The 12,873-nt window shown below is 39.4% G+C and overlaps 1 protein-coding gene across 3 annotated transcripts in view; it reads right to left on the reverse strand.

Annotated features, from left to right (window-relative positions):
• Positions 1-4,105: 4,105 nt before the first annotated feature.
• The window catches only part of LOC128657322 (uncharacterized), a 97,686-nt gene continuing 88,918 nt past the window's right edge, over positions 4,106-12,873 (reverse strand). For all 3 annotated transcript variants that reach the window (XM_053711623.1, XM_053711624.1, XM_053711622.1), the window contains one exon: positions 4,106-5,132. In XM_053711623.1, the coding sequence (XP_053567598.1) occupies positions 5,032-5,132 (101 nt within the window). In that variant the 3' untranslated portion in view covers positions 4,106-5,031. The remainder of the gene's footprint in view (positions 5,133-12,873) is intronic.

Consider the following 12,873-nt stretch of genomic DNA (forward strand, 5'->3'; position numbering starts at 1 on the left):
TTAGCCCACAAGAGTGTCAACCAGTGTATAGCCCATAATAAGCCTTCATTCTGTTAAGAGTCTAAGAAAATAGCTTACCGATTCCCAAGAGGGAAAATGACAGTCTTCTAGCATTACACAGTCTTGTTAGAAAATGGACTAGTCATACCTTGAGCAGAAAAGTCTGCTAACTATTCCCCCCAACTGAAGTTCTCTGGGCTCAACAGTCCTGCGTGGGAACAGCAATTGATTTTAGTTACTGCTGCTAAAATCATACTCCTCTTTTAAACAGAACTCTTCATTCTTTCTGTTTTAGAGTAAATAGTACAAACCGGCACTATTTTAAAATAACAAACTCTTGATAGCAGAATAAAAAACTACAACTAAACACCACATACTCTTCACCATCTCCGTGGAGATGCTACTTGTTCAGAGCGGCAAAGAGAATGACTGGGGGGCGGAGCCTGAGGAGGGGCTATATGGGCAGTTTTTGCTGTGCTCTTTGCCATTTCCTGTTGGGGAAAAGAATATTCCCACAAGTAATGGATGACGCCGTGGACCGGACACACCAATGTTGGAGAAAACAGTCAGACCATAAAGTACTCCATTTTGTTCCAAAACTGAAGCACACTGTATGCATCGTTAAATTATACATAGATGTCACACTGTGTGCATAGCTCAGTTATACATAGGTGTCACACTGTGTGCATAGCTCAGTTATACATAGGTGTCACACTGTGTGCATAGCTCAGTTATACATAGGTGTCACACTGTGTGCATAGCTCAGTTATACATAGGTGTCACACCGTGTGCATAGCTGAGTTATACATAGGTGTCACACCGTGTGCATAGCTCAGTTATACATAGGTGTCACACCGTGTGCATAGCTGAGTTATACATAGGTGTCACACCGTGTGCATAGCTCAGTTATACATAGGTGTCGCACTGTGTGCATAGCACAGTTATACATAGGTGTCGCACTGTGTGCATAGCTCAGTTATACATAAGTGACACACTGTGTGCATAGCTCAGTTATACATAGGTGTCACACTGTGTGTATAGCTCAGTAATACATAGGTGTCACACTGTGTGTATAGCTCAGTAATACATAGGTGTCACAACTGTGTGCATAGCTCAGTTATACATAGGTGTCACAACTGTGTGCATAGCTCAGTTATACATAGGTGTCACACTGTGTGCATAGCTCAGTTATACATAAGTGACACACTGTGCATAGCTCAGTTATACATAGGTGTCACACTGTGTGTATAGCTCAGTAATACATAGGTGTCACAACTGTGTGCATAGCTCAGTTATACATAGGTGTCACACTGTGTGCATAGCTCAGTTACACATAGGTGTCACACTGTGTGCATAGCTCAGTTACACATAGGTGTCACACTGTGTGCATAGCTCAGTTACACATAGGTGTCACACTGTGTGCATAGCTCAGTTATACATAGGTGTCACACTGTGTGCATAGCTCAGTAATACATAGGTGTCACACTGTGTGCATAGCTCAGTTATACATAGGTGTCACACTGTGTGCATAGCTCAGTTATACATAGGTGTCACACTGTGTGCATAGCTCAGTTATACATAGGTGTCACACCGTGTGCATAGCTCAGTTATACATAGGTGTCACACCGTGTGCATAGCTCAGTTATACATAGGTGTCACACCGTGTGCATAGCTCAGTTATACATAGGTGTCACACCGTGTGCATAGCTCAGTTATACATAGGTGTCACACCGTGTGCATAGCTCAGTTATACATAGGTGTCACACCGTGTGCATAGCTGAGTTATACATAGGTGTCGCACCGTGTGCATAGCTGAGTTATACATAGGTGTCGCACCGTGTGCATAGCTCAGTTATACATAGGTGTCGCACTGTGTGCATAGCACAGTTATACATAGGTGTCGCACTGTGTGCATAGCTCAGTTATACATAAGTGACACACTGTGTGCATAGCTCAGTTATACATAGGTGTCACACTGTGTGTATAGCTCAGTAATACATAGGTGTCACAACTGTGTGCATAGCTCAGTTATACATAGGTGTCACAACTGTGTGCATAGCTCAGTTATACATAGGTGTCACAACTGTGTGCATAGCTCAGTTATACATAGGTGTCACAACTGTGTGCATAGCTCAGTTATACATAGGTGTCACACTGTGTGCATAGCTCAGTTACACATAGGTGTCACACTGTGTGCATAGCTCAGTTACACATAGGTGTCACACTGTGTGCATAGCTCAGTTACACATAGGTGTCACACTGTGTGCATAGCTCAGTTATACATAGGTGTCACACTGTGTGCATAGCTCAGTAATACATAGGTGTCACACTGTGTGCATAGCTCAGTTATACATAGGTGTCACACTGTGTGCATAGCTCAGTTATACATAGGTGTCACACTGTGTGCATAGCTCAGTTATACATAGGTGTCACACTGTGTGCATAGCTCAGTTATACATAGGTGTCACACTGTGTGCATAGCTCAGTTATACATAGGTGTCACACTGTGTGCATAGCTCAGTTATACATAGGTGTCACACTGTGTGCATAGCTCAGTTATACATAGGTGTCACACTGTGTGCATAGCTCAGTTATACATAGGTGTCACACTGTGTGCATAGCACAGATATATATATATATATATATATATATATATATATATATATATATATAGGTCATAATGAGTTTCTAAAGGTTATTCTTACCCACCACAGCACACAATATAAAAAGAAGCCAGTGAGCTGTGACAAGGCAACAAGGTCTCTGGTTCTGAATGATGTACACATAAGGAAAACATGTTATTTTTGCCATAGAACTAGAATGGCTTTTTCCACCTGTGGGACATAATTACAAATATTTTACTCCACTGAACTAAAACAGAACTGTTTGGTTTGATCCTTTAGTTGCTAAAAGAGGGCGTCCATATTCTCCTCATTACAGTGGTTATTACATCTGTGGATCTAAATAGATAAATTCCTATAGATTAAAGGTCTTTGTTCTGCAGTTACACATTAAACACAGTCTAACTGCATAATCAGCAAATATATCATTAAAGTGACATAAAAAAAAATGTATTTTGTGATATAAATAGAGCATGTAGTTTTAAGCAATTTTACAAATTAATTATCTAATTTGCTCCATTCTTTTAATATTTTTTGTAGAATCTGCAGGAATGCACTACTGGGAGCTAGCTGAACACACTAAGTGAGCCAACCATAAGAATATAAGTGCAGCCACCAATCACAGTAGTGTGTTGTTGCTCCTGTGCCTACCTAGGTATCTCTTTTCAGCAAAGGATACTAAGAGAACAAAGGAAATTAGCTTATAAATGTAACTTGGAAACTTTTTTTAAAACTGTGCTAGATCTGAATCATGAAACAAAATGTTTGGGTTTTATATCACTTTAAATATCAATGCAATAATACTTACAGTAGTTTTTTTCTTGACAAATGTTGAAGGTTTCTTTTATTTCCCTACTCCTTGTATCATGTGGCAGCCATTAGCCAATCACAGACATATAGATGTATATACTGTCTTGCACATGCTCAGTAGAAACTGATGCCTCAAAAAGTGTGCACATTCCCTTATCTTATTACATGTGCTAAGGACAAGATAGATCACGTATGGTGCAAAATGAGGCTGTGTGCAGCCCTAAAGTAACTATTTAACAGGGATTTAAGGCTCTATTATTTTATAGACATTGTTTACACATTTTATCTGTCCATAAATATCCTCAGCAGAAGAGATTAGATAAGAAATACATCAGTTTATCTGTCCATAATTATCCTCAGCAGAAGATATTAGATAAGAGAGACATCAGTTTTAACATGTGAGCTGCCAATAGGGGGCAGAATAAATATAGTATATTGCGAAGTAGTTTAATACACATATTGAAACAATATTAAAAAGTGTTTAATGTTTATTCAACCCTTTAGCTGTTGTATCATATCACAACTCTGTGCAGTTGTTGAGTTTTTAGAGGCTGCTCACATTTAAGCACAACTGGAAGAGAAACCCACACAAACTATATTCAGCAGACCTAGCAGTTTAAACCTATAGTATTATTTTATGTATATATCCTACAGTGAGAAAGCTACAACAAAAGTGTGAAAAAATATTTTATTACAATTTTAAAAACAAGGTTGTATACAATACAGTAAGTTTTTTCCTCAGTTATAAAGTCAAATGTTTTGTGGTTCTATAATTATATTAAGTAGCCTTAATAATAAACAAACATTTGAGAATAATTTGATATTTTTAATAGAAATTAATAGAAATTAGCTAATGAAAATCAAAAGTAAAAAAAATAAAAAATGTATTTGTTATATTTTACCACAATGCACGTCAAGCAGCCCAGGGGACTATCCTAATACAGATAAAAGCATTTGGAGGCCTTTTACACTTATGTCCTCAACAATACCTACATTTCAAAAAAGGGTTTAGGTTTATTTATATAACTTTAATCTGTATATAGGGGCTCCCTCTCATGAAACTCTACTCAAATAAAGGCATATTTTGTGATTCTGGATGATTGCTTGGCTATTCTAAACTATATGAGGACCTCAGATCCCCTAGGAATGACACAAACACTAGGTAACAGCTTGTGGTGCAGACTAGGCTTTAAACAACTCTAAAAAGTGCAGCCCCCAGAGGATGACATGAAGTCATCATCAGCACTCTAGGTATTGTACGGATGACAACTAAGTGTTGCCCTCTGCACTTAACAGGTTAAGCTCCGATTCCGTTTTTTATGAATTTCCTAATGATAAATAAGACTTGAATTCTGAGTAAAACATTTCCCACTTTCAAAACATGAAAATTCTCTCTCTCCTGTATGAATTTTCTGGTGAGTAATATTTGATTTTAGAGTAAAACATTTCCCACAGTCAGAAAAATGAAAATGGTTTCTCTCCTTTTCAAATTTTCTGATGCTTAATAAGATGTGATTTCCAAGTAAAACATTTCCCAGTCAGAACATGAAAATTATCTCTTTCATGTGTATGCATTGTCAGATCACTAAAAATGTGATGTTTAAAACAAATTTTCCACGTTACTTTTTTGATATTGATGAAGATTGAAAGAAGAATCTGTAGTCTGACCATGACTAGGATTACTGTAGTTTGTAAATTCACCTGTTGATAAGAAATACAATGGGAGTAATGTTATTTATTAAATATATAATATTTTGAAACCATTTTAACTGTTAAAAATTCTTGTCAACTAAAAGCGGAGGGGACCGGCTATGACTGCAATACCTTTCCCCAACTTCCAAGCTAAAGCCTTAAAAGGGGCCGTCTACATCTTATTCATCTTACATTAGATTAAGCTGCAAATAGCCTCCTGCACCTCTTCTATATCATGCAGCAGGTATGGTAAAAAAGTTATTTTAAAATTAATATTGTTTCTGCCCACTTTGAAATGGCTGCCAAGCTCAGCCCACTGATGACATCACAATCTGGATAGCATATGGCATCCAATCACAAAATTTTCACTAGTTGGATTCAATAGAATGTTAATGTTATTCAGCAGAGTGCCTAGATGCAGCCCAGATCATGATGTCATCAGTGGGCTGACTTTGGCAGCCATTTCAAAGTGGCCAGAATCAATATTAATTTTAAAATAACTTTTTTTACCATACCTGCAGCATGATATAGAACGAGTGCAGGAGGCTATTTGCAGCTTCATCTAAGGTAAAACTTTAAGGTGACCAAGGTGTAGACTGTTCCTTTAACGGAGGCTAGCACATATTTTTAAGGGCTCACCAGAATCATTTATTTGTAAAAAATTAAAAAAAAAAAATCGAAATTAATACAGTTGTTTTTTTACATATATTCTTTGAAAATTTACAGTATTTTAGAGCTTTTGAAACTGTGTTCATAGACAATTTGAGTAATTCAATTATTTTAGTTCCAAAACTACTCTTTATAACTATTACTTGTGTGCACAAAGCATTCTGTTTTAATTTTTTGTATAATGTTGCATTAATATCAAATGTTCTTTACCTGTAATACTTTTTTCACATCTGATTACTATTACATATTTTAAAAAAAATGTTGTGTAATGTATAAAATAACTATGTATAAAATATATGCAAATAAATATTTCTGGAATTCAGTTTTTGTAATGTAATTTAAAAAGTAGCGCTTCTAAAATAGTGTTCACATAATATATCAGCATTAAAATTACAGCTACACTTTATAATTATTAATAAAAAACACACCAGCGCTAAATACCATCACATAAAAATATTCTTCTTAAACTAGAATGTGTGTAAATATTTTTTCATTATTAAAAAGGGTGGGGACTATGTGAACGCTCACACCCATGAAATAAATGAATTTATCAGATAAGCATAAATTATATTTTCTACCATACAGATGGTGAGAGTCCACAATTCATTATTTCTGGGAAACTAATACCCAAGCAGAGAAGTACATGAGTAATGAGGGTGGGACAAGCATAATATATAGAGAGAAATCTAGATATCATATTTAAATCTATTTTCTTTCTTTTTTTTGCTTTTTTCACAATACTTTTGTTTATGATAAAGTAATTTTTATTATTTTTGTAATAAAGGCATAATAAAAAAAAAAAAAAAAAGGGGGATAAAGAAACAGTCCATAATAACATGAATCTTGGTTTCCAAAAGTTACATGGTAAGTGGTGTAGAAAGGATTACAAAATACAAGATCAACAAATACCGTAAATTGTGAGTCCTCTTCAACATAGGAAGCCTATACACATCAACCGTTATAATAAAGGAATCAATGTAATAAAAAACTGGCATGAGTATAAATATTTAGTATTGCTAAACACAATAGATCACACTTTGACCCAGCAAAACAACATATTTCCAAGAAGAGGAACAACATAATAAAGGACTAACAGAAGGAAAAGAAATGGAAGTAAAGTAAAGAGGGGGAAACAAGATACAGAGAAGGGATTATCTCCTGACCACATCACTCCGAACATGATGTGTATTCTCCTGTCACAACGGAGGGCCAAATACGCATGAGGGAAAGGTGCCCTGTGGGAAGGACTCTGTTGACCTAGAATGGTATGTTAGGCCATATTGTGTAAAACCCAATAATACCAAACCTTCTGGAAGGTTTCTTGGGTGTCTAGGGTAAATGCTGCCTGTGCTGACATATTGTAGTAAAATTTGATCTTGAGTATGATTTCCTCCCAAGAAGGGGCACCCTCCTTCCAATGACGAGCTATACATACCCTTGTGGCTGTGCATGTTATCTTAATGAACAAGTTAATGTGTTTATTAAATTTCCTAAGTCTAAAGTGAAGTAAGGCTTGCTCCATGGATAAATTAAAATAAAACTTAGAAACCAAGATAGTTGGTTCCAGACTCTATGTGTGTGGGGGCAGTCCCACCACATGTGTTTATAATCCCCTTCCTCTCCGCAATCTCTATAACAAAGTCTGGATCTATTTCTAGAGGTGTGTGAGGTTATCTGTGGTGTAAGATACCAACGAAAGTTGGTTTTAATGCAGTTTTCCAGCATGTCTGCACTCAGTAATCCTTTCCCCGCATTATATAGAATTATGTGCCATTCCTGAATCTCTATTTCCTTATTAATATCCTTTTCCCATTTAGTCTGCAGAGTGGATTTAGAGTTTCCTGTGACGGATTGGATTGCGTGGTAAAGCCTTGAAATAGTGCTCTTTGGTCTAGATGTGACACTACACATATTCTCTAATATGGAGGGAGGGTTTTTAGCTATGGTTGGTAAGAGAGGTTGAATGATAGAGGTGAGCTTAGATACAAGAACCATTCTAGTTTAATTGGCTGTAATTTATCTTGTAACTGGGAGTAGCTCATCACTTTACCCCTTTCCAGGAGGTCTGCTATTCTATAGAGTCCTCTATTTTCCCATTTCTTTAAAATCGAGACCAGTTCCTGTCTGACTATGCATGTGAGTGGAGTTTTAATGGAGTGTTGGGGAAGTAGAGCCAAAGAGGTGGTCAACTTGGACCATTGTTTAATCATAAAATCTATAACAGGGAATTTGTGGAATTTTCTATTAAAGCACCTCTTTAGGTCCCAGAGAATCAGATTGCGTGGTACAAACCCCGCAATATCCGATTCAAGTTGTGTCCATACAATGTCCTCATCAGGGTCGTTGAGAAGGGCTGTCTGTGCCAGTCTAGCTGCTTGGTAGTAGTGTTTGAAGTTTGGTGCCCCCACCCCACCCAATTTTCTATTCCTATTGAGGATTGCCGTGGGAATTCTAGCTTTTTTGTTTCCCCTTATAAAACTATTTATACGTTTTTGGAGGTCATCTAGGTCTGGGGTTGGGATTCCTATCGGTAAGGTGCGGAACAGGTATAAAATCCTTAGTAACACCATCATTTTGACTGCCGATAGTCTACCAAACCACGAGAATCTTAGTTTACTCCAATTATTTAAATCTTGTTTTATAGATTTGTACATGGGGGGTAGTTGGCATGATATAATTCTGTAATTTTATTTTTTAACATGCAAAAAAGTAAATTTATGCTTACCTGATAAATTAATTTATTCTATGGTACGACGAGTCATCCTTTACTTGTGGGATATTATCCTCCTGCTAACAGGAAGTGGCAAAGAGGACCACAGCAGAGCTGTCTATATAGCTCCTCCCTTAGCTCCACCCCCCAGTCATTCGACCGAAGTTACAGGAAGAAAAAGGAGAAACTAAAAGGTGCAGAGGTGACTGAGGTTTAAAATAAAAAATTATAATCTGTCTAAAAATGACAGGGCGGGTTGTGGACTCGTCGCACCACAGAAGAAAACAGAATTTATGCTTACCTGATAAATTACTTTGTCCAACGGTGTGTCCGGTCCACGGCGTCATCCATTACTTGTGGGATATTCTCCTCCCCTACAGGGAATGGCAAGGAGAGCACACAGCAAGAGCTGTCCATATAGTCCCTCCCAGGCTCCGCCCCCCCAGTCATTCGACCGACGGTTAGGAGAAAAAAAGGAGAAACTATAGGGTGCCCTGGTGACTGTAGTGTATAGAGAAAGAAATTTTTCAAACCTGATTAAAAAACCAGGGCGGGCCGTGGACCGGACACACCGTTGGAGAAAGTAATTTATCAGGTAAGCATAAATTCTGTTTTCTCCAACATTGGTGTGTCCGGTCCACGGCGTCATCCATTACTTGTGGGAACCAATACCAAAGCTTTAGGACACAGATGAAGGGAGGGAGCAAATCAGGTTACCTAAACAGAAGGCACCACGGCTTGCAAAACCTTTCTCCCAAAAATAGCCTCCGAAGAAGCAAAAGTATCAAATTTGTAGAATTTGGCAAAAGTGTGCAGAGAAAACCAAGTCGCTGCCTTACATATCTGATCAACAGAAGCCTCTTCTTGAAGGCCCATGTGGAAGCCACAGCCCTAGTAGAGTGAGCTGTGATTCGTTCAGGAGGCTGCCGTCCGGCAGTCTCATAAGCCAATCGGATAATGCTTTTCAGCCAGAAAGAAAGAGAGGTAGCAGTAGCTTTTTGTCCTCTCCTCTTACCAGAATAAACGACAAACAAAGAAGAAGTTTGTCTGAAATCCTTTGTTGCTTCTAAATAGAACTTTAAGCACGGACTACATCTAAATTGTGTAACAAACGTTCCTTCTTTGAAACTGGATTCGGACACAAAGAAGGAACAACTATTTCCTGGTTAACATTCTTGTTGGAAACAACTTTTGGAAGAAAACCAGGCTTGGTACGCAAAACAACCTTATCTGAATGGAACACCAGATAGGGTGGAACACACTGCAAAGCAGATAATTCAGAAACTCTTCTAGCAGAAGAAATAGCAACCAAAAACAGAACTTTCCAAGATAGTAACTTGATATCTATGGAATGTAAGGGTTCAAACGGAACCCCTTGAAGAACTGAAATAACTAAATTTAGACTCCAGGGAGGAGTCAAAGGTCTGTAAACAGGCTTGATTCTGACCAAAGCCTGTACAAAAGCTTGTACATCTGGCACAGCTGCCAGTCGTTTGTGTAACAAGACAGATAAAGCAGAAATCTGTCCTTTTAGAGAACTCGCTGACAATCCCTTATCCAAACCTTCTTGGAGAAAGGAGAGTATCCTGGGAATTTTAATCTTACTCCATGAGAATCCCTTGGATTCACACCAACAGATATATCTTTTCCATATTTTATGGTAAATCCTTCTAGTCACAGGTTTTCTGGCTTGGACCAGAGTATCTATCACTGAATCTGAAAACCCACGCTTGGATAAAATCAAGCGTTCAATTTCCAAGCAGTCAGCTGGAGAGAAACTAGATTTGGATGTTCGAATGGACCTTGTACTAGAAGATCCTGTCTCAAAGGTAGCTTCCATGGTGGAGCCGATGACATATTCACCAGGTCTGCATACCAAGTCCTGCGTGGCCACGCAGGAGCTATCAGAATCACTGAGGCCTTCTCCTGTTAGATCCTGGCTACAAGCCTGGGAAGGAGAGGGAACGGTGGAAACGCATAAGCTAGGTTGAACGACCAAGGCGCCACTAATGCATCCACTAGAGTCGCCTTGGGATCCCTGGATCTGGACCCGTAGCAAGGAACCTTGAAGTTCTGACGAGACGCCATCAGATCCATGTCTGGAATGCCCCATAATTGAGTCAACTGGGCAAACACCTCCGGGTGAAGTTCCCACTCCCCCGGATGAAAAGTCTGACGACTCAGATAATCCGCCTCCCAGTTGTCTACTCCTGGGATGTGGATTGCTGTCTGACTGGAATCTTATGAATCCGGCCTTCGCTAGTTGAGGCCAAGCCCGGAGAGTATTGAATATCGCTCTCAGTTCCAGAATGTTTATCGGGAGAAGAGACTCTTCCCGAGACCATAGACCCTGAGCTTTCAGAGAATCCCAGACCGCGCCCCAGCCTAATAGACTGGCGTCGGTCGTGACAATGACCCACTCTGGTCTGCGGAAACTCATTCCCTGGGACAGGTGATCCTGGGTCAACCACCAACTGAGTGAGTCTCTGGTCATCTGGTCTACTTGAATCATTGGAGACAAGTCTGTATAGTCCCCATTCCACTGCTTGAGCATGCACAGTTGTAATGGTCTTAGATGAATTTGAGCAAAAGGAACTATGTCCATTGCTGCAACCATCAGCCCTACTACTTCCATGCACTGAGCTATGGAAGGCTGCAGAATAGAGTGAAGAACTTGACAAGCGTTTAGAAGCTTTGACTTTCTGACTTCTGTCAGGAAGATCTTCATTTTTAAAGAATCTATTATCGTTCCCAAGAAGGGAACGGAACTCTTGTCGACGGAGACAGGGAACTCTTTTCTACGTTCACCTTCCACCCGTGAGATCTGAGAAAGGCTAGAACAATGTCTGTATGAGCCTTTGCTTTGGAAAGAGACGACGTTTGGATTGGAATGTCGTCCAGATAAGGTGCCACTGCAATACCCCTTGGTCTTAGAACCGCTAGAAGGGACCCTAGCACCTTTGTGAAAATCCTTGGAGCAGGGGCTAGCCCGAATGGGAGAGCCACAAACTGGTAATGCTTGTCCAGAAAGGCGAACCTTAGGAACTGATGATGATTTTTGTGGATAGGAATATGTAGATACGCATCCTTTAAATCCACGGTAGTCATAAATTGACCCTCCTGGATTGTAGGTAAAATTGTTCGAATGGTTTCCATTTTGAACGATGGAACTCTGAGAAATTTGTTTAGAATTTTTTAAATCCAGAATTGGTCTGAAAGTTCCCTCTTTTTTTGGGAACTACAAACAGATTTGAGTAAAACCCCTGACCTTGTTCCACAGTTGGAACTGGGTGTATCACTCCCCTCTTTAACAGGTCTTCTACACAATGTAAGAATGCCTGTCTCTTTATTTGGTTTGAAGATAAGTGAGACATGTGGAACCTTCCCCTTGGGGGTAGTTCCTTGAATTCCAGAAGATAACCCTGAGAGACTATTTCTAGTGCCCAGGGATCCTGAACATCTCTTGCCCAAGCCTGAGCGAAGAGAGAGAGTCTGCCCCCTACAAGATCCGGTCCCGGATCGGGGGCTACCCCTTCATGCTGTTTTGGTAGCAGCAGCAGGCTTCTTGGCCTGCTTACCCTTGTTCCAGCCTTGCATTAGTTTCCAAGCTGGTTTAGTCTGGGAAGCGTTACCCTCTTGTCTAGAGGCTGCCGAGTTGGAAGCCGGTCCGTTCCTGAAATTGCGAAAGGAACGAAAATTGGACTTATTCTTAGCCTTGAAAGGTTTATCTTGTGGGAGGGCATGGCCCTTTCCCCCAGTGATGTCTGAAATAATCTCTTTCAATTCTGGCCCAAAAAGGGTCTTACCTTTGAAAGGGATATTAAGCAAATTTTTTTTTTTTTTACAATAATTTTTTTTTTTTTATTGAGAATTAAACATTACAACAGATGTCACAACGCAGGTGACTAACAGGTTTACATAGATATAAGTATTATGTCGTTATAATAACACAGTAGACATTGCTATTAATGAAAATGCTAAGCACATAATTCAGGTATGTCAAATATGAAATAAGATATCTATCATATAAACCTCTCTTTCAATTAATATGAACAAAAAAAATATTCACTATGGAAACCTCATTTTTGAACAGTATGTACAGGCTTTAAATACAAGGACTGAGTAATACTTCAGTCCTATATATTGACTCAACTTTTCTAGGGACTTCGTGAAGTCAGCCTAGGGATACTTGACCGTATACTTCATTTAGTAATTGCAGTGCGCATTTCCAGGCGGGGGAGGCCTGTTAAGGGAAGAGGGGGGGGGGGGGGGAGAGGAGGAGGCTGAGCTTCCTTATTATAGGAAGGGGGGGGGAGGGCAAGAGACAAAGAGGGGGGGGGAGGGGATCAGTTGGGTTTAGAAGTGGAATTA

Source organism: Bombina bombina, chromosome 4 (assembly GCF_027579735.1).
Source record: "Bombina bombina isolate aBomBom1 chromosome 4, aBomBom1.pri, whole genome shotgun sequence".
Classification (NCBI taxonomy): Eukaryota; Metazoa; Chordata; class Amphibia; order Anura; family Bombinatoridae; genus Bombina; species Bombina bombina.